The sequence below is a fragment of the Silurus aristotelis genome (assembly GCF_946808225.1).
Source record: "Silurus aristotelis genome assembly, chromosome: 7".
Taxonomy (NCBI): Eukaryota; Metazoa; Chordata; class Actinopteri; order Siluriformes; family Siluridae; genus Silurus; species Silurus aristotelis.
In genome coordinates this window covers 25,532,790-25,552,675 of record NC_139580.1, presented here as the reverse complement: position 1 = coordinate 25,552,675, position 19,886 = coordinate 25,532,790, and the positions used below count along the sequence as shown (strand labels likewise).

The window sequence follows — 19,886 nt, the reverse complement described above, 5'->3', positions numbered from 1 at the left end:
TTCCAAACATTCAGCTGAAATACTTTGCCATGGTGTTCTTCACTAGTTAAAATTTGCTTTCTGACGATCCATCTCATCCCAAAACAGTTCAATAGGATTTAGGTGCGGTGACTGGGCAGGCCATTCCATGATACAGTAGATAACACCCCAAATAGCAAAGACCCTGATGTCCAAATCCGGCCCACACCTGACAGTTTCGTCTGGCCCACATACCATGTGGAATGATGGCACTTGGGTGGTCTGCTTCTGTTTGCCAGATTTGGGCCATACGTAAGACAAAGGGCAGCCGACTGTCAGCCATAAATAAAAAAAATCCAACCAAAACTGGCCCAAATCTGGCCAACATTTATTTGAATTTTGGTGATCATTTTGTCCTCAAAGTTGATGTGTTAAAGGCAGGAAAAATGGGCAAGCAAAAGGATTTGAGCGGGTTTGACAAGGGCCAAATTGTGCTGTCTAGACGACTGGGTCAGAACATCTTCAAAACTGCAGCTCTTGTGGGATGTTCTCGTTCTGCAGTGTTGAGTATCTGGAGAGAACAGTAGTGGACCGGTGACATGCATGTGGGCAATGAAGGCTGGCCCATGTGGTCCGATTCCACAGACGAGTTCCTGTAGCTCACATTGCTGAAGAAGTTAATGCTGTAATGCTCGACAGGTCAGGACTGTTTTTGCAGTAAAAGGGGGACCAACACATTGTTAGGCAGGTGCTCATAATGTTATTGCTGATCGGTGGCCATTAAGTTATACCTGGTCAGTGTATGTATTTACCAGAGATGATTAAAAAAACGAGCTGAATGCTGTGTTTTTAATATACGATCCAGCAGGTGGCGCTAGTAACAATTTTGCTATCAAATCGCCACTCAACAAGCGAAGAAGAAGGAACAGGATGTGACAGTGCGTTCTGCTGTCATACCAGGGTTTCGTCACAAATACCTCTTTAGGGCACTATCTGAACACGATATAAGTCATTACGTCACGTCTTACGAAGTGGACCTTCATAGGGCACATGAAGGTATTTGGAAAACAAACCAGCGGTTAGTTTCAGTGGTGTAAACATTTCTTCTTTTTGGTGTTCACTTGCTCCATGAACCTTTGGAATCTGTTTTTTTGGGGGGAAACAAACTGGTGCAGAAAGCCGGAAGTTCCCCAGAGAGCAGGGCTGCTTTGTAATTCGTGCCTGCAATGAGTGATGTGGTTGAGAAGACCCTCAGTGCTCTCCCGGGTCTGTTGTCTCTCGATTCTCACCCTGGAGCCTCCAAACTTTCCCCCACCTCCAAACTAGGACACCTGGTCAGAAGCATTACTGAGCTGACATCCAAAAATGTGAGTTTATTTTCACACTGCCAGTGATTAAGTGTATTTATGTCATCTGCTTCAGTCCTAACTCATCATTTTTGCTTCCCAGGAAGAAGAAAAGCTCATCACTAAAGAGCTTGCAGCTATTAAAGATCAGCTCTCATCTCCTAATACTACAATGGTGATGCTTTTTAACCCTACATACAGTTTAACCCTGTCTGTGTGTTTGGCATCAAATATTCTTCTCTATGATCATCTGATTTGTTTATTTCTCCTTTTCAGAGACAAATGAGGGAGCTGATGGTGAGAGCCATGTATTGTGAGATGCTCGGATATGAAGCCACTTTTGCTTACATCCATGCCATCAAACTGGCCCAGCAAGGCACAGTACTGGAGAAGAGAGTTGGTACGGGAGACGTGGTATTTATTAGTCAGGATATTTGATGATTTCTTGAAGCTGATGTTTAGTTTTTTTTCTGCTTGTTTTTATCTCTGATTACAGGATACCTTGCAGTGTCACTTTTTCTTAATGAAAGTCATGAACTGCTGTTACTGCTGGTCAATACAGTATTGAAGGTGCGTACGTTATTGGTTTCACCACATACCAGAATGTAGAGGGTGAACATCTGAAGCTCCTCTGGTCTGACTGTCTATTTGTCCATGGTGGGCATATGAGAATACATTCCATTATAGGGAAAAAATAAGGTCGTTTTGAAGAAAAGTTGAGTAACTGCGTAGCATCGCGTCTTCTGTCTGTATACATTTGGGGACTGAGGAGATCAGCTGCTGAAGTTTTGGGAGAGGAATGTTGTCTTATATTTGTCTGATGCAGGATTTCAACTGCTCAACAGTGTCCTTTGTTGTGTTTTTTCGTTTAATGATGCGCCAAATGATTTTAAATGCATCAGATCATGCGACTGATCATGTTGTGGAATCTGGTCATCCGTATAAAGACATATCCAGATAGCTTTCAAAGCAAAACTTGTCGTTTACAGGACCTACATTTTTTAGTTTATAGATTTGGTATGTTTTTATATTCTACTGTGAATAAAACAGGGGTAATGAGATTGGCAAATCGTTGTTTTTATTGACATTTTTACACAAAAGTCCCAACTTTTTTGGAATCGAGGTTTTGTATATATAAACTTTGTGTGTGAATGAGAGGGAGGGCAGTGGAGTGGTGAGGTTACAGGAAGAATAGGTGGAGAAGGTGGAGGAGTTCAGGTACCTGGGGTCAACAGTGCAAAGTAATGGAGAGTGTGTTAAAGAAAGTAAAGAAAAGAGTGCAGGCAGGGTGGAGTGGGTGGAGAAGAGTGATAGCAGGAGTGATTTGTGATAGAAGAGTATCTGGCATTGAGTAAAAGACAGGAAGTGGAGCTGGAGGTAGCAGAGCTGAAGATGTTGAGGTTTTCGTTGGGATTGACGACAATGGACAGGATTAGAAACGAGTTTATTAGAGGGACAGCGCATGTAGGACATTTTGGAGACAAGATGAGGGAGGCGAGATTGAGATGGTTTGGACATGTGCAGGGGAGGGACATGGGGTATATCAGTAAGAGAATGCTGAGGATGGAGCCACCAGGAAGGAGGAAAAGAGGAAGGTTTATGGATGTGGTGAGGGAAGACATGCAGGTAGTCTGTGTGAAAGAGTCAGATGTCTAGGACAGGGAAGTATGGAGAGGGATGATCCGCTGTGGCGCCCCCTAATGGGAGCAGCCAAAAGAAGAAGAAGAAACTTTGCATTTAGCGTTGGGAGAAAAATGTGCAACTATAAAGTAGAGACACGGTACAAATATATACAGTACAGAATAATATTAGAAAAGTAGTATTTCATGCAGAAGTTTTCTGAGGATCACGAATGTGGCGCTATAGAAGATTAATAGGGGTGGAACAGTGCGATTCAATTCATGATTCTGGCTTTGCCATTTTAATTTGTTTCCGTATATAATAAAAAAATGAGCATGCAGAAAACGTCTGACTGAAAGGCATCTATTTTTATTTCTAAATCATCAGCAATGCGAAATAATGTACTTATTGTCGGTATAAAAGTAAATAATTTTAGGCTTAAAACTGTAAACGAAATGCACTATAGTTTTAGCATAATTATATCGGATTTTTTTTAGTCTTTATTTATTTATTTTTTTTATTTTTTAATTTTTTCATTTTTTTAAACTAAGTGTCTGACCTAGGAATCTGTGAAAATGTAACAAAATGATCTTTGTAGCAGAAATAGAACTCCAAAGTCAGCAAAATAATAGCCAAGGCCAGGTTTTTAGTTTGAAAGCTCTTTGTACGATATAATATAGCAAATAATGTCACACATTAATAGGTGAAGACATTTCTAAGGCCAACAATAAAATTTTTTATTGAATGTCATTAAAACAACACAAAGATTCAGCATTTATGAACAGGATTCTTTTCAACGCTTAGATTTGAAAGAATGTTAATGTCTGATCATAATAATGATACTTGCTATAAAATTGTAGATAAATAAGATAAATAAGGCTTCTCAAGGCAAAACTCGTCATTTACAGGATCTTCAAAGCACTAACCTCATTGAGGTCTGCATGGCTCTGACTGTTGTAAGTCAGATATTTCCCAAAGACATGATCCCGTCCATTCTGCCCCTGGTAGAAGAGAAGCTGTCTCATCAAAAGTAAGATCAAGAATCAATCAGATCCAATGGAACTGAATCACATATTTATTTGCTTGCTCATGTCTGTCATGCGCTCTACTTGTTTTTTTTAAAGGGAAATCATACGGCAGAAAGCAGTGCTTGCTTTGTACAAGTTCTACCTGATCGCCCCGAATCAAGTGCAGCATATTCACAGCAAGTTTCGGAAAGCCTTGTGTGACAAAGATCCAGGAGTCATGATGTCCTCTTTACACATCTACTTGCGGTTGATAAAGGTCTTCACTACATCCCAGGATTTCTTTGATATCTCCATATAAAAGAAACACTTAACTAGATTTTAAAATAATAATAATAATAATAATATGATTTTCTGCAGTATGCATGATAGACGTCTCTATTTTTAACAGGAGAACCCCGACAATTACAAGGAGCTGACGAGCAGCTTTGTAACCATCTTGAGGCAGGTGGTTGGAGGGAAGCTACCACTTGACTTTAACTACCACGGTGTCCCTGCACCATGGCTGCAGATCCAACTGCTCCGTATCCTGTCTCTGCTGGGGAAAGAGGACCAAAGGTACACGTTAGAACTAGACAAAGTCTAAACGTAATGATATGATGCATGGGCAAAAGTATTGGGACCCCCCCCAATACTACATGGTTGGATTGATATCATTGTAGAGGATGTTTTTGATAATACAGTTAAAAAATGTTTATATATAATATAATTATATATAATATCATGTGCAACGTCCACCATACAAGTCGCTGTACATGTGCTGTTACTATAGATACGGTAACGTATCAGAACGAGCATATCCACCTTTTCTACTGCAGGTTCGTGTTCTTATACAAAAAATGCTGCACGCTTTAAGCTATATCACATCCCTTAACATACTCCATTGTGGTTATTTATGAATATGCTTCCTAGCTGTTTGTCTTTTGTAGCTTGATGATGCTTTTTACGCTCCTAGCGCGAGTGAGCTGATGTACGAGGTGTTAGACGAGTCTCTGCGACGAGCCGAACTGAACCACAACATTACTTATGGTATGGGTTTACTTTTTATTTATTTTTTTTTTTTGAATGTGTTTTATTATTGTTCGGTTAGTATTTGACATGCCTTGATTTGACCCATCATATGTTTTGTCAGCAATTCTGTACGAGTGCGTGAAGGCGATCTATACCGTATACCCTAAAGCCGAGCTGCTGGAAAAAGCAGCGAGGTGCATAGGAAACTTCGTGCTCTCTCCGAAGATCAACCTGAAGTACCTGGGTAAAGTGCATACCTCTCTTGTTTGACTGTCTCATATATTTAAGAGCTGTTAAAACCTACTCATTACATGCTTTCTTCCTTCCTTCCTTCCTTCCTTCCTTCCTTCCTTCCTTCCTTCCTTCCTTTCTTTCTTTCTTTCTTTCTTTCTTTCTTTCTTTCTTTCTTTCTTTCTTTGATACAGGGTTGAAGGCATTAACATACGTGGTTCAGTATGACGCCAACCTCGCTCTGCAGCACCAGATGACTATTATAGAATGTTTGGATCATTCGGATCTCATCATCAAGAGAGAGGTGAAGGAAGCAAAACTACATTGGAAAATTCTTAAAAAAAAAAGATTTCAAAGTAAACCTCATATTAAACTCTCGGATTTGGGGTGATGGTAAAAAAAAAATATATTGTTTAAATGTCTAGTCCCGCTTCATTTTAGTAACTTGTATTAACTTTTCAATACATAATAATAACCCAAGACTCACAGATAAAAGAATTGAGTTTCCTTCACCAAATTTGAGAGCTTTATTACAGTGTAGGCAGAAGGGTACAGAGATATCCAATCTTTTAAATGAACATCTGGTCAGTTTTGTGTCTCAGGTTCATTATATTATTTAAAATTTGTGTTGTAGCATGGAAGTGTTCAACTATAAAGGTTCAATTTTATAACATTCATGTTTACGAAGGTCTGGATAAACATCTGACAAATGAATAGTAAAGAATTTCCTTCATTCAGCTCATTTTGCAATGTAAGGTTAAACATAACCTAGTATTAGCAAAGAAATTCACCAGAACTGGTTATATTTTGGTCTTTGGAAAGGCAGGAATCAAAAGTACAAAGACATTGTTTATTTAATTCCTCCTCCTCCTGCTTTTTTTTCTCACATCTCAGACCTTAGAGCTGCTCTTCAGGATAACGAATGCCCAAAACGTCACTGTGATCGTAGAGAAAATGTTGCGATTCCTCCGGCTTTGTGACGATAGCTACACCATCGTCGATCTTGTGGGAAAAGTGGCTGAGTTGGCTGAAAAATATCCTTTTATTGACTCATGATGTTGCCTTCTATTTCTATTGTAATGCACGCATTACATGCGGGTGTACCGTCGCCTTCTGGATTGTAATCATGAAAATGTGCAGAAATTAAGTAAAAAAAAAAAAAAGAACTGCACCTACTGAGAATTTTCACTACTGACTCTTTTTATTTGAATGGTTTTTTTTTTTTTTTTTATGTTGATTTCAGAATAATTGGCACTCCTACAATTGATATTTTATGACTCTTTGCTGGAGAGAACGCTTGCAGTGTCCACAAACATCTGGATCTTTTGTGCTGATGTACGATACGTTGGACACGCAGCTGGGATGAGTGTATCTCTCGTCCTGTGAGATGCCCCACCCTCGCTAGCGGTTGACTGAGTAAAGTTTTCAGTTTAGAGCAGAAAATGTAAATTATGAATCAGCATGAAGCAGGAGTGTCACAGTCATAGCACCATCTTCGACTTTCGATATTTTTTACGATGTGGTCGTCGTAACATATCTCCATCATAAGTGGAAGGCAACCTGTATTTTTTACATTATTCTAAGTGGTACCAATTATTTTCCTACATATAGGAGTATTTTTTTTCTATTAGTTAGAACAAATAAATTTTTTCTCATATTACTTAAGAAAATATTTGTGCACACAAATTATTAATCATTTACTAAGCAGGCTTTCTACTAGATTTTTTTCCGTTTTATTTTGTAAATTTTCCTATAATAGAGTTATACGTATGCTCCAGACAACGAGTGGTTCATTCAGACAATGAATGAAGTGTTCTCTCTCGGCGGTGACTTCATGAAGCCGGATATTCCCAACAACTTCCTCAAGCTGCTCATAGAGGGTAAAACTTCATATAGTAAAGTTCTAAACGCTTATTGGAATAACAAATAGCATGGAAAGTGTCCTGATTTGATTTGTGTTTCAGGCTCGGATGCAGAAGAGGACGACCGGCAGCTTAAGCTATATGCAGTGGACTTGTATATAGCAGTCCTGAAGGGTGACTGTTCTCACCTGCCCCAGTGCTTCCTACAAGTCATTAGCTGGGTGGGTGCACACACACACACACACACACACACACACACACTGCTTGCATTCCTATTGTAAATGCCATGACAGCATATTAAATTTTTCTTAAAACTTTGAATATTAGCTATTATCAATACCCTTTTATATACATAAAAAATGCTACAAATATTTATAATTGGGGGAAAAGTTGCTTCAAGCATGACTTCACGTAAAACTTTTCATAAAATAAAAAAAAGAAAGAAAAGCTCCTGCACAGGAAGGCAGTTTCAAGTAAGTTATTTATTAATGGATATGTGAATGCATTGTACTGGTAATTTCAATAACAAAGTCCAAATTAATTTTATTAGTATAGCATTTTAACATTGGACATTGTCCCCCAGCAGCTTTACAGAGATAACAAGCTTATGACGGTGTGAAAAGTTTAGTGCCTATAAGTTAGTTCCTTATAAGTTTATATCTAATGAGCGAGCCAGTGGCGACTGTGGCAAGGAAAAACTCTCTGAGATGGTATAAGGAAGAAACCTCGAGAGGAACCAGACTCAAATGGGAACTCATCTTTATCTGTGTGGCACCGAATTAACATTATATATCATGCATCAGTGTTGAGGTGTATTTTTCAGAGATAATGTGATGTCATTTATCACCTCAATGAGCTGAACTGTAATGAAGTATATCAGCTACCACACCCAGCTCATTCTATCTTTCTATATCTCCTTCTGTCTTCTTAACCACCCAAAGAACATTTGGGGAACTTTCAATTGAAACCAAGGAGAAAAGTAACCCATTTTTTTCTTGTTTTTCCTACAAGGTGCTTGGAGAATACTCCTGCATGAGAGAAGGCCTGGACCAGTGTGAGGTCATAGTGCTCCTGAAGAAGTTGTTAGAGCAGAGAGGAGTGAGCTCAGAGACCAGAAGCTGGGTGCTGGGTGCCCTCACTAAGCTGTGTCAGAGCTCTGGATCTGCTGAGCTGGTACTGGAGCTGACGGAGAGCTTGGCTTCCTCTCTGGACACAGTGCTGCGCCAGCAGGCTAATGAGCTGCAGGGCCTCAGCCGGGACTCGCAGCTCCACGCTCGGTTACTGCACCAGTTCAGGGACAGCATGCAGGTGAGGAAAAGCTATTCGAATTACATTACCAGATTAATGAAAACACATTCAGATCCATTTTTCATTTCAGCATGTTATTATATTCTGTTATTCCAATTTTTGAATATAATGAATTAAATTCAATTTTTCACTTTTGAAACCTAGTTATTAAATGCAATAAAAAAATTTATTCTATAAAAAATTAATTGTTCATTATAAATGTGTGTATTTTTTTTTGCTTAGACACACACACATACACACTTTTATTTTTTTATTACTATTACTTTTGCATTCACTTTTTTAACATTTTATTTATTTATTTATTTATTATTCCATTAAAAAGTGTGATATAAATGTAGTCATTATTGTTTATTTATAAATTATTCATTTAAGGTGTGTGTGTGTGTGTGTGTGTGTGTGTGTGTGTGTGTGTGTGTGTGTGTGTGTGTGTGTGTGTGTGACAGGTGGACTCCTCTCTCTCATTTCTGGATGGCTTTGTATCTGAAGCTCTAGCTGCAGGAGCTGCTCCGTATAAACCCCCTCATCAGAGACAGGAAGAGCTGAGTCAACAGAGAGGTACTGTTGTTCTTAAAATTATTTTTTTATGATCTCTGTCTTGTCCCAGTTTGCTCTTCCCCTCTTTGTGGAATGTGTGGGAAAAGGAAATAAATCCTATGAATATCTTTTGATGGAGAATAAGAGTGTCCCTGACAAGATTTTCTTTTTTTTTTTTTCCTCAGCACTAAGTTTAGAGCCGTATGGACTGTCTCTTCCTGTGAGCATGTCCTCATGCACGCTCATGGACAGACAGTCCCCAACCGTTCTCTCTATGAGCTCTGGTCTCTCTGGTAACAGCACCGAACCGGCGCTTAGGATAGGGTAAGACAAAAAGACCTTTACTGTAATTCAATGACGTTTCAGCTTGTGGTTCATTCTGTATTCATGCATACAGAAATATCTTATATTTATGCATTTCAATCACATTTACTGTAACATTTATACTTACACCAATGTAAGTGTTGGCTTTCATGTGATGGAAGTGTTGCATGTTTACAGAGCAAGCACACTCATATTGGAGGGTGTGAAGAGAGTGTGGGGGAAGGAGGGTTATCTGCTCCAGAAAGAGTCTTCTGAAACCTCAGCAGTAGTAGACACACCGAACACTGTACACCAGTCATCCAACCAGGAAGTAGCTGCAACAGATGCTTCCCAGCCCGAGCTTAATCACTATCCCAAGCCTGAGCCTTCACATATGGACCAGGAGAAGCAGCAGCTGGCATCATCTCTGTTTGTTGGACTGGGATCTCAAAGCTCCACATCTCTGGTGGGTTTATAGTAAATAAAATATTTTTTTCTGCCAGACCGTACAGCATGACTTGGGTCAGTTTAGTGGATACAAACCACCTGGCAGTGGGAACATAATGTTTAGGTACCTCTTCTGAAATTCCTCATTCACTCCTCAATCATTCCTGCCAATGTCAGCTGAGCCAGAAAATGGATGGGGGTGGAGCTCAAAATATTCCCCGCCATTAATTAATTAATATCCAGATATTTTTTCCGAATTAAATTACTTTTACTAATGGACAGTATGGCTAAATTGTTTCTAAATATGAATAATTATGGACTCCTCATTGGAAGGTTGTGAGTTCAAATCCCAGCACCACCAAAGTGCCATTGCTGGGCCCTTGAGCAAGGCCCCTAACCCTCAGCTGCTCAGGTGTATCGAGATAATTCTAAGATGCTCTGGATAAAGGTGTCTGCCGAATGCTATAAATATAATCTTCAGGAATAACAGAAACTTTCTGGGCAAAAAAAAAATGTGTTTGGTTTCTTGCAATGTTGTCACTTTGCACTATATTCAGAATTTGAAATCTCTGGGTCTCGTGCATAAAAGACCAGACTGTAAAGGGGGAAGATGTCACAAATTAAAAATAAATGAATTAATTTATTTATTTAAATGAATCTGAAAAAATGTTGGAAGTATTTTACTACTTGTCATTATTTACCACTTTAAAACCTCTTGGAAAGTTGTACACTAATGGAGATGTTCGAAAAAGGAGAAAACATCATCAGGTGTTTCTATACAGTCGGATGTACAGCACATCTGGAAAGTATTCACAGCGCTTCACTTTTTCCACATTATGTTATCTTACAGCCTTATTCCAAATTATTTTCCTTAATATTTTACAAACAATACCACATAATGACAACATGAAATACGTTTGTTTTAAATTTTTGCAATGTATTAAAAGTAAAAATCCAAAATAATTACATGTACATTAGTATTCACAGCCTTTACCATGACATTTAAAATTAAGTTTCCACTAATCATCCAGATGTTTCTGCAACTTGATTGGAGTCTGACGTATGGAAAGTGCACACAAGTGGACTATGTTCTATGTAGGAGATGCAACCTGAAGGAGATTAGAGACTCTAAGGTGTTTGCATTACATATAACTATTAATGTTTCCTCTGTGCCAGTTGGAGAAAACTGAGGCTTCTGCTCCACGATTCAGAAGAAAACACAGGCAGCACGGATCAGCATCATCGTCGAGCACCAGTGAGGCATCTACGAGCTCCTCACACTCTTCCCGGCGCAGGACAGACGCCTTATACGATGGCTTGCTGGACGAGGAGCAGGTTACACACGTACAGAACTCAAATCACACCCTGACGTCCACTACGGTTAACGGCAGCTGTGATTCCACGCAGTCCAGCGAGACCGCTAATGGTCTGGGTGAAAGGGAAGTGTGCACTGTGGATATGCTGATGATTAGACCTAACGCTTTAGCAGAAGAAGCCTTAGTAGTGCCTCAAAACGGCTGTTCTGATCTCGTCGTTCTGAAGTTACCATCTGAACTGGATGACCTGCCTCACTCTGACATTATAACCTTGACTTCTGACCCCCACCTGTCCATCTCTTGCTGCCGCGTGTACAAAGACAATGCCCTGCTGCTTGCGCTGTTCATTTGCAACACTACAGAGACGCCACTCTGCGATGTCACTGTTGAACTGAGCTGCGAGGAGCTGGAGGTAACATTTCATAGTGACCTGTGATTTTTTTTTAATTTTTTTTTTTATCGAGGACAGCAATCTGGTAGTAATCGTTTGATTGGACCATGTGTTTAGAAACATTGCAATTCCACTATCCTGTTGTATTCTTTTCAAAATAATGGATATATGCCAGTGGTTCTCACAGTGTGGGACAGCCCCCTCTAATGGGGAAAATTAAATTAGACATTTTTAAAATTAAATCCACCAAATATCTAACACATTAATGTTTTTCAAACCATTCTTCCTAAAGATGACGAGCCTAAGAGGAAATGTGATCGAGTGTCTGGAGGGCAGAGATTCCTCAGTGTGTCGTTACACTCTTCTGATGGAAAGACCTCACATTCAAGTGACCTTCAAAGGAGCAGTGTTGTACCAAACACAGTCTGGACATTTGCACACTCTGCAGTTCTCTGGTAAACTCTCCACTACTGACTTTATAAGGTACGATCTGCATGCACCAGAATGTTCTTCTCATAGTTACCCACCATAAATCAAACTTGATATCTCCAATTATTTAAAAATAAGTTGTCTGAACTTTGTTATTATATATTATTACTGGTGCTGATTAAAGAATGTGAAAAATGGTATAGATAAATATATGTATATCATTTATAACATTATGAGCGGTGAAGTGAACAACACTGATTATCTCTTCATCATGGCACCTGTTAATGGGTGGGATATTATTTGGCAGCAAGTATATATTTTTTCCTCAAAGTTGATGTGTTAGAAGCAGGAAAAATGGGCGATCGTAAGGATTTGAGCGGGTTGGACGAGGGCCAAATTGTGATGTCTAGACGACTGGGTCAGGGCATCTCCAAAACTGCGGCTCTTGTGGGGTTTCCCGGTCTGCAGTGCTCAGTATCTATCAAAAGTGGTCCAAGGAAGGAACAGTGGTGAACCGGCAACAGGGTCATGGACATTGATGCGTGTGAGGAGTGAAGGCTGGTCCTTGTGGTCCGAGCCAACCGACGAGCTTCTGTAGCTCAAATTGCTGAAGAAGTTATGGTGTTAATGATTGATGGGTCAGAACTGTTTTGGTCCAAAAGGGGACCAACACAATATTAGGCAGGTGGTCATAATGTTATGCCTGATCAGTGTCCACAAAGTTATGACTTGTCTATATATAATTTTATATACATAAGTTTATATACAGTGGTGTGAAAACTATATTGTACTGTACTATGAGACTTTACTGAGTTCTTTTTTTTTTTTTTTGCATGTTTGTCACACTTTAATATTTCAGATCATCAAACTAATTTAAATATTAGTAAAAGAGAACACAAGTGAACACAACATGCAGTTTTTAAATAAAGGTTTTTATTATTGAGGGAAAACAAAAATTAGTTAAAAACCAGTTATTGCCAATTAGGGGGCAAACACTTTTTCACACAGGGCCATGTAGTTTTGGATTTTGATATACATCTACAGCTTTACATGGTTTGGAGTAGAATCTCTGAAAGTGGCCTGCTGTAGAGATCAAACCTCAACCCTATTGAACACATTCAGGATGAATTAAAATGCTGACTACACCCCCGGCCTCTTCACCTCAGCTACATCAGTACCTCACTTTATTAACACCATTGTGTCTGAATGAACGCAAATCTCCACCAGCACACTTTAAAAACTAGTGGAACATCTTCCCAGAAGAGTGGAAGATGTACTAATAGCAGATGGGGACTAAATGTGGAATGAGATGTTCAGAACAGCGTGTTTACCGTATTTTTCGGACTATAAGCCGCTACTTACTTCCCACGTTTTGAACCCCGCGGCTTGAACAACGAAGCGGGTTATTTATGAATTTTTCCTGGGTTTTTCCCGGTTTCACAAACTTCAAGCCAAAAAACTGAAAAACGCAAAAAATGCTTTTTTATTTTTCTTGGCAACAGCGTTACGGGTTAGTCAAAGAAACTTAGAAATCATCATCAGAAAATAATAAACACATAATCCCTGCAGCACATGCAGTAATACCGGCAAAATCCAGTGGCAGGCTATTCCCAAAATACCGCTATGCTCCTAAAGGAAGCGCAACATATTTTGTAACATGTCTTTCGTTAAAGCCTGTGTAAAGTTCATTAGTTTCAGTGTAGACATGTGTTCAAAATAAAAATATTTGTAAAATTCAGTGGGTGCGGCTTATATATGGGTGCGCTTTATAGTCCGGAAATTACGGTATATGCATTCTATTCTGCAGTCTCTATTTATTGCTAAAGACTCAAACAGAAATTCATGGTTTTCTCTATTGAAAATAAAGTAATTACACTAAAAGGAACCACAAACAAACAAACAATTAAAGCAACTCAGAATACCGAACACAATTTTGGAGCTATTTAATGTTATGGATTCAGAACACGATATTTCAATAAATTGGACATTTTTAAACTTGAAGGATTGGTGAGGCTTAAAAATCCACCCCCCTCTAAAATGTAAAATGGCATAAAAATTCTCAAATCCACTGGGCTCGATTTTGTTCTATGTAATTGAGTTTTTTAATACACTGTATATAAGAATCCGGAGGAAAACTGTGGTGTAAAAAATTATTTAAATCTATATAAAGCTTTTTTCCAACAGGCCGCTGATGCTGAGCACAGAGGAGTATGGGAAATTGTGGCTTTCCTTCTCTAATGATGTGAAGCAGAACCTAAAACTACTAACAGGCACTGAAAGTCCTCTTATAACCACCCTTAATGCTCTTCAGGAAAACCTCCGAATACACACGGTGCACATCATCGGTAAGAGGAGTTCATTACTGTTTTAAATATCTGACTATGCATCTACTGACTAGAGATTTTTTGTTCCATATTAATTGTAAAGGTTGTCTCGTATTGTCCGTATTAGCTAGTATATATTAGCTAGTATTTTCCAGTGCTTAACAGGATGTGTTATGTTTAGGTTCGGAGGGCATCGTGGCCTGTCGTTTGCTGAATGGCGCCCCCTGTCTCATGCACTGTCGTGTACACGGTGCCTCTCTGGCTGTACGGCTGCGTTCTCCTCTGCCTGCTTTCCCAGACTGTCTCCTCTATCACTGCCAGAGAGTCCTGCAAGAACCCTGAGGCTCAGCAACTCTATGCATCTGTTAATAACTGAAATGTCTTACAATCCTTCTGTTATTGAGTATGAGTGAAGATTAGGAATGATGAAGCCTGCGTATATGTGTGTGTGTGTGTGTGTGTGTGTGTGTGTGTGTGTGTGTGTGTGTGTGTGTGTGTGTGTGTGTGTGTGTGTGTGTGTGTGTGGACGTGTTTAGATCTTTCTTGAAATGATGACTGACTGTAAAGCAATATATGTAATTTCTGTCTTTCTTCTTTAATGAAATGCTTTATAATACTAATGGTATTGTTTTTCTAATTGAACCCAGTTCCTGAGAGGTTCCTTACCTAATAGAGAATTTCGAAAAAAAATATATATATATTTATTGTTTTTCATATTTTAAACATTTATTTCTGTCTTTCCATCCTTTTATTAGTTTCTTTCCTATTCAAACTGATACATTGAATATCCTGTTTGATTTGTCACCGTTTTAATTACAGCAGTATTTGTTATAAAAGACCATCAACGGAGAAGCCATGTCTTCCTTTATACTGTAGCTGTCGAGAAAATATATTTTATAAAACACTATACATGCAGACGAGTGAGTTCTGTTACCATTTCACATTGTTTGACCTTTGAATGAGGTCGAGGCTTCTGACTGAAAACACACTAAAGCAGGTGAGTGGATTATACAAGAAAACGTTTGTTATATTTTGAAAAACTTCGAAATTAAAACGAGAGGCTCTAACACTTTATCCCATAATGCTATAACTACAGTAATACCTGTGAGAATATAGTTTTGTGTCCCGATGAGGAAGCGAACAAAACATTTTGAACAAAAATTTGATTTAGTTCTATTAATTATTCACAACTTTCAAACCAGTATGTGATTATGATGTTAGTTTAGTTTCGCATGGGATACTGAAAGAAAAAAAAAAAATTGTTGCAGCGTAATCATAGTAATTTCAGCTTCTCTTTTCATTCCAGACCAGAGGCTGCTTCCTGCTTTTCTGGTCTCGGTTTGCGTGCTATGAAGCTCATGGCTAGGCTGTGTGTGTCCTCCTCTACGGGCTGCTGTGACAGGTTGTTGGTTTGCCTGATGGTGCTGACCGTACATCCAGGCTGGGGACACACGGTGTACTGCAACAGAACTGTCACCAGTATGGCCTTCATCATCACCATAGCTATGTGTTTCCCCACACAGGCACGTGGCCCACAGCCAAATGGCTGGAAGAAACGACTCGGCACCTGGAAGATCAGGAGTGCACGTCAGTACTATCAGATTCACACTGATCAGGCATAACATTATGACCACCTGCCTAATATGGGGTTGTGTTTCCTGAATATATCCCACCCACTAACAGGTGTCATGATGAAGAGATAGTGTTATTCACTTCACTGCTCATAATGTTATAATATCTTAATGTGCCTGATTGGTGTAGTATATTGTTTAGATAAATGTGGAAAGTATTAAAAACCTACAGTTCCTCTCGTATTATTCACTTCCATTTCTTATTTTCCTACATTAATGCAATCTTATATTGTATGTCCTACTTACATTGTTATCAAAGTTCTCCAAGCTAAATTCGTTAGCTTTGGGAAAGAACTCTGTGCTCTTGTGCATCCGGCCAATGTTCAGAATGATGTTCGTCCCTTTGGCTACAGTGAAGCCTTCAATGACGTCGTCTTCTAGCGCTCGCCTCATGATGAAGTCCACCACAGGATGGAATCGCAAAGACTCCTTTATAAAACTATCCATCACTGTCAACTTTTGCAGGTCCGACGGCTCCATCTCTCGCCCACCTGGAGCACAGGTAAGGTTGGTTGGTTGGGTTTTTGAAAACAAATCCTGTATTTATATGCACATGTGTCCTATAAGCAGACAATGTAATTGATTTAGTATTGAATTAGTTTGGTGTGTGAATAAATGCCAAGTGAGTATTTTATAAAATCATAACTCATGCTAGAATTACCAGGGAAAAAAGGAACTAGGCAATTAACATTATTTGTTAGGAATTTATTTTTTAAATTTCTTCTGGCTTTCTGGTTGACTTCCATGAGTTGAGAGAATTACCCAACACATTGTGCATTTCCTGTAGTATACACTGCTCTACTGCTGGCTTCTGCTTCAATAGAACCAGCATGAAGAACAGACTGATGGACAGAGTGTCCGGTGCGGCAATCACCATCTCCAACACACACTGCCTCACATCGTCTTCTGACATCCCTCCATGATTCTGATGGAGATCCGCAAGCAACATCAGCATCGCAATTATGTAAGGAATAATATATTTCAGAACATGCTGTTATAAATACATAATTTACAGTGGAACGATGTGATACCATGAACACACACACTTGTTATAGCTTGTTACAACTTTTTCATCCATTTATAATTGTATTTAATGCTATGGAACATTCAGGAAACGTATTAGTGTTATCACATATGGTAGATAGTATAAAAGTAAATATTAACAATCATAGTTGCTTTTCTCCTTAATAATTAACTTTTTTCTTTCTCTTGTAGTTGATAAGACCAAAAAATACAGCTTATCTTGTTACAAAAAACCTGTAAATGCAAAACACATGGTCCTGTGTCTGAAGCCTGATAGCTTTTTCTTTAAGATTTCCAAAATGCTGATGCAACCTTTAGCAAATGCTTAATAAACATCATATAGAAGCTTTTCACCAAATAAAAAAAAAATTGACCTGTTATTAGATTCAGAGCTGCAAAGATTGTCAGAGCTTTTATAGGACTCTCAACAGCTGAACCAATCAGAAGTGAGAATACAAGAAGTGCTGTGGTCTATAATTGTGGCACAGACAAACCTGAGCGAATATTAACTCGGTTGCAAAGTCTGCCTCATCCAGCTTTTCCATGGCATTGATGGCTTTACGCTTTTGCTCCACGAGCCTCCCCATCTCTTCTTGAAGCTCCTTTCTACAAAAGAGTGACTCCGGTTAGAATGTAGCTCTCAAAACAAATAAATTAATGTAGAAATAAAAAGTTACAAATTTCTTTAGGGGAACCCACGCTGCATGTTGATGTTTTTTAAACACCCAGTTTAATTGGAAAAAAATGTCCGGCTGGATGAGCACTGTTTGCCATGTATCAAAGTATTTGTGGATCTTCAGTAGCAAGTCTTTCTCTGCCAAAAGAGTGGATATACATAGTACATTCATACTGTATTTCTGCAGTCAGTTCTGGGTATTTACACCAATGTACAGCAGAATTCGTAGCATTAACGGCCTAACCATTGATAGGAATTCGGAGGAAGAGTCTGTTGGAGATGTCAACCACTACACAGCGTAGGAAGTTCAGAGCATCCACATGGCCTGAGGAATCTGTGAAATCATGCAGGACACCCAAGTGCTTATTCGTGGCACTAACACACACCCCCACTGTCCTCTGCAGACCAGGGCCTGTTAGGGCTGGAGCACATACATTCACACATGGTTTTTGCACTAATTCTATGTTTGTTCGGTTTTTCAAACAAGTGATCAGAAACGAGGAAAATTATTCACCTTTGGCAAAATATGTGCGTAGCTTTTTCCAAAGTGGGATGTTGCTGTTAAAAATAAGGCCTTGTTCATCCATACCGATGCACTTCAGTCCACGTTTACTAGCAAATCTGGCAACATAGTTACTACTCTTCAGAACATGGTACACAGCAGATGCCCTGAAAACACAATTTAACACATCCTCAGTGTCCAGAGGTGTCCAGATAATGTTATCTTTGTGGAATATTTTGTTTACCATACTCATGTAGAGTTAAAAAATTACTTTCGGTCTTGAGTAACTCACTTGCTCAGAATGAGTGTTTCCTCTCCCTGGATCCAAACCCGAGTCATGCAACCATATTTCTTATTATAATAATTACTGGCTGTACCAATGCCCATCCACAAAAACCTAGAATAGCTTAGAATGGGGCCCAGACCCAGTAACCAGTAGGGACCTGGGAGAAAACCAGACATTAGCAAGTTCCATTGCATTACATGTGCTATGTTGCCCAGATTGACTCTATATATAAAGATTTAGTGTCTGTATGCTCACTAAAGAAGACACGTTTCAACTCACCTGGTAAGATAGATTTGTTTCCTCGGTTGTAGGCTGTGAGTAAAATTAGTAGTAAAAGCAAAAGTAATGCTGGGAAGACTCCCAAGCCGCTAAAATCCACTGCAGTCATGATGTCAGATATGTTCTGTAACTCCATCCTGACACTCCGCGAAGATGCGCTTAAACCGGCAGATCCAAAAAGCTCCTCACACTTTGGAGAGAAAAAAAAACCCCAAAACAACAATGGGTCAGTTAGTGATGGACCGCTAATGAGAAATCCGAAAGATTTTCAGCATCACTGTAAGACCTGTATTTCTCTCTCTTTTACTTTTCTGGCTTATATTAATGTCCTCTGCCTTGACAGCACATGAGGTGGTCCTTGAAAAGAAGGGGAATTTGAAAGATTTGGCAGGCAGCCATTAAATTTATAAAGTCCTTCAAATCAAAGGTGTTGTGTTATAGGACCAGTCAAAACAATCCTGATGGGGGGAAAGAAAATCTGTCTGAAACATGCAATATGAGGCCTTGCTCTGGTGGAGAAGGTTTTATGCAAAAGTGTTTGATAAAAAGACATGTCATAACCAAAGTGATAAAGCCTTAATCTCCTTCACCTGCGCTAGAAAGTCTAGGGATGAAGCCCACAAGCTTCCCTTTCTAAAAGGGGAAGTAATTTCAGGGAAGAACATTTGTCAGTGCTGCAGAGTTTGATACCTAATACATAATTGCAATTCCTGGAAATACGTTAATTTCTTTGTCGAATTGCACAAAATAAGTCTAAGATCGAAGTCAATAGAGTTATATATATATTTATATACTCACATCTTTCTTTTTAGATGGAAGATGAAAAATCCTCCAGAGGTTTTAGATTTGCACAATGGTTTTGCGCCTCTCTATACCGTCTGCTGTGAGTCTGGCTGAAGTTTGCAGGCTCTCCTCATTTTAAACCTGATTGGTTTTAGATCACTTTTTTTCAGGACTGGCAAAAAAAGGGGGTTTGCAAGCCTTTTAAATCTGTCTGTTGCTTAGATACAGGCCGTACTTGTGTGTGTGAAGAGCCATTGGAAATCCAGAGTTTTTTCTCTTGTCCAGATTTGAACAACATGAAAAAGGGAAAACGTGAAAAAATAATGGGAAAAAAGGGTCAGTGTTGCACGCATCATATTTCTGGTGCACTTTTCACCTTCTTGGTATTTGAATTGTTTATTTATTTTATTTATTTTATTAATTTATTTTAAAATGGTCTTTGTTCTATACTCTTTTTAATCCATCATCTGAAAAGGGCTTTTAAGGAGCCAGGTCAGCCTGACCGAGCACTACATGAATGAATGGAGCTTTTATCTCTTAAAGGACAAGAGGACAGGAACCAATTACTGCACTGATGCTTGTTGCATTGCCTTTTGTTACT

The 19,886-nt window shown here is 39.0% G+C and overlaps 2 protein-coding genes across 4 annotated transcripts; one reads left to right on the top strand and one right to left on the bottom strand.

The window, feature by feature from the left end:
- Positions 1-1,023: 1,023 nt before the first annotated feature.
- Positions 1,024-15,012, top strand: ap4e1 (adaptor related protein complex 4 subunit epsilon 1). Of its 2 annotated transcripts, XR_014534284.1 has the most exons (22): positions 1,024-1,325; positions 1,408-1,479; positions 1,581-1,704; positions 1,801-1,874; positions 3,833-3,954; positions 4,049-4,208; positions 4,341-4,507; positions 4,905-4,978; positions 5,082-5,204; positions 5,386-5,495; positions 6,086-6,225; positions 6,959-7,071; positions 7,156-7,274; positions 8,065-8,361; positions 8,805-8,916; positions 9,081-9,219; positions 9,397-9,664; positions 10,822-11,373; positions 11,645-11,835; positions 13,966-14,126; positions 14,287-14,597; positions 14,642-15,012. XR_014534284.1 is itself a non-coding variant. In XM_083546209.1 (21 exons), exons 1-21 carry the CDS (start codon positions 1,185-1,187, stop codon positions 14,445-14,447), a joined length of 3,420 nt encoding a protein of 1,139 aa, XP_083402335.1. In that variant the 5' UTR covers positions 1,136-1,184; the 3' UTR covers positions 14,448-15,012. The 2 variants fall into 2 exon arrangements, 1 of the variants encoding a protein (XP_083402335.1); XM_083546209.1 differs by having other exon boundaries at positions 1,136-1,325; positions 14,287-15,012.
- Positions 14,806-19,594, bottom strand: cyp19a1b (cytochrome P450, family 19, subfamily A, polypeptide 1b). 2 transcript variants are annotated; one of them, XM_083546390.1, is made up of 10 exons: positions 19,301-19,594; positions 18,503-19,135; positions 18,230-18,380; positions 17,950-18,104; positions 17,680-17,856; positions 17,459-17,573; positions 17,254-17,365; positions 16,499-16,661; positions 15,983-16,227; positions 14,806-15,672 (listed from the first exon to the last, which is right to left on the bottom strand). In XM_083546390.1, the coding sequence occupies exons 2-10, from the start codon at positions 18,636-18,638 to the stop codon at positions 15,403-15,405; spliced, it is 1,524 nt and encodes a 507-aa protein (XP_083402516.1). In that variant the 5' UTR covers positions 18,639-19,135; positions 19,301-19,594; the 3' UTR covers positions 14,806-15,402. The 2 variants fall into 2 exon arrangements, with proteins under 2 accessions (XP_083402516.1, XP_083402515.1); XM_083546389.1 differs by having other exon boundaries at positions 18,503-18,692; positions 19,301-19,590.
- Between the last annotated feature and the right edge of the window lie 292 nt (positions 19,595-19,886).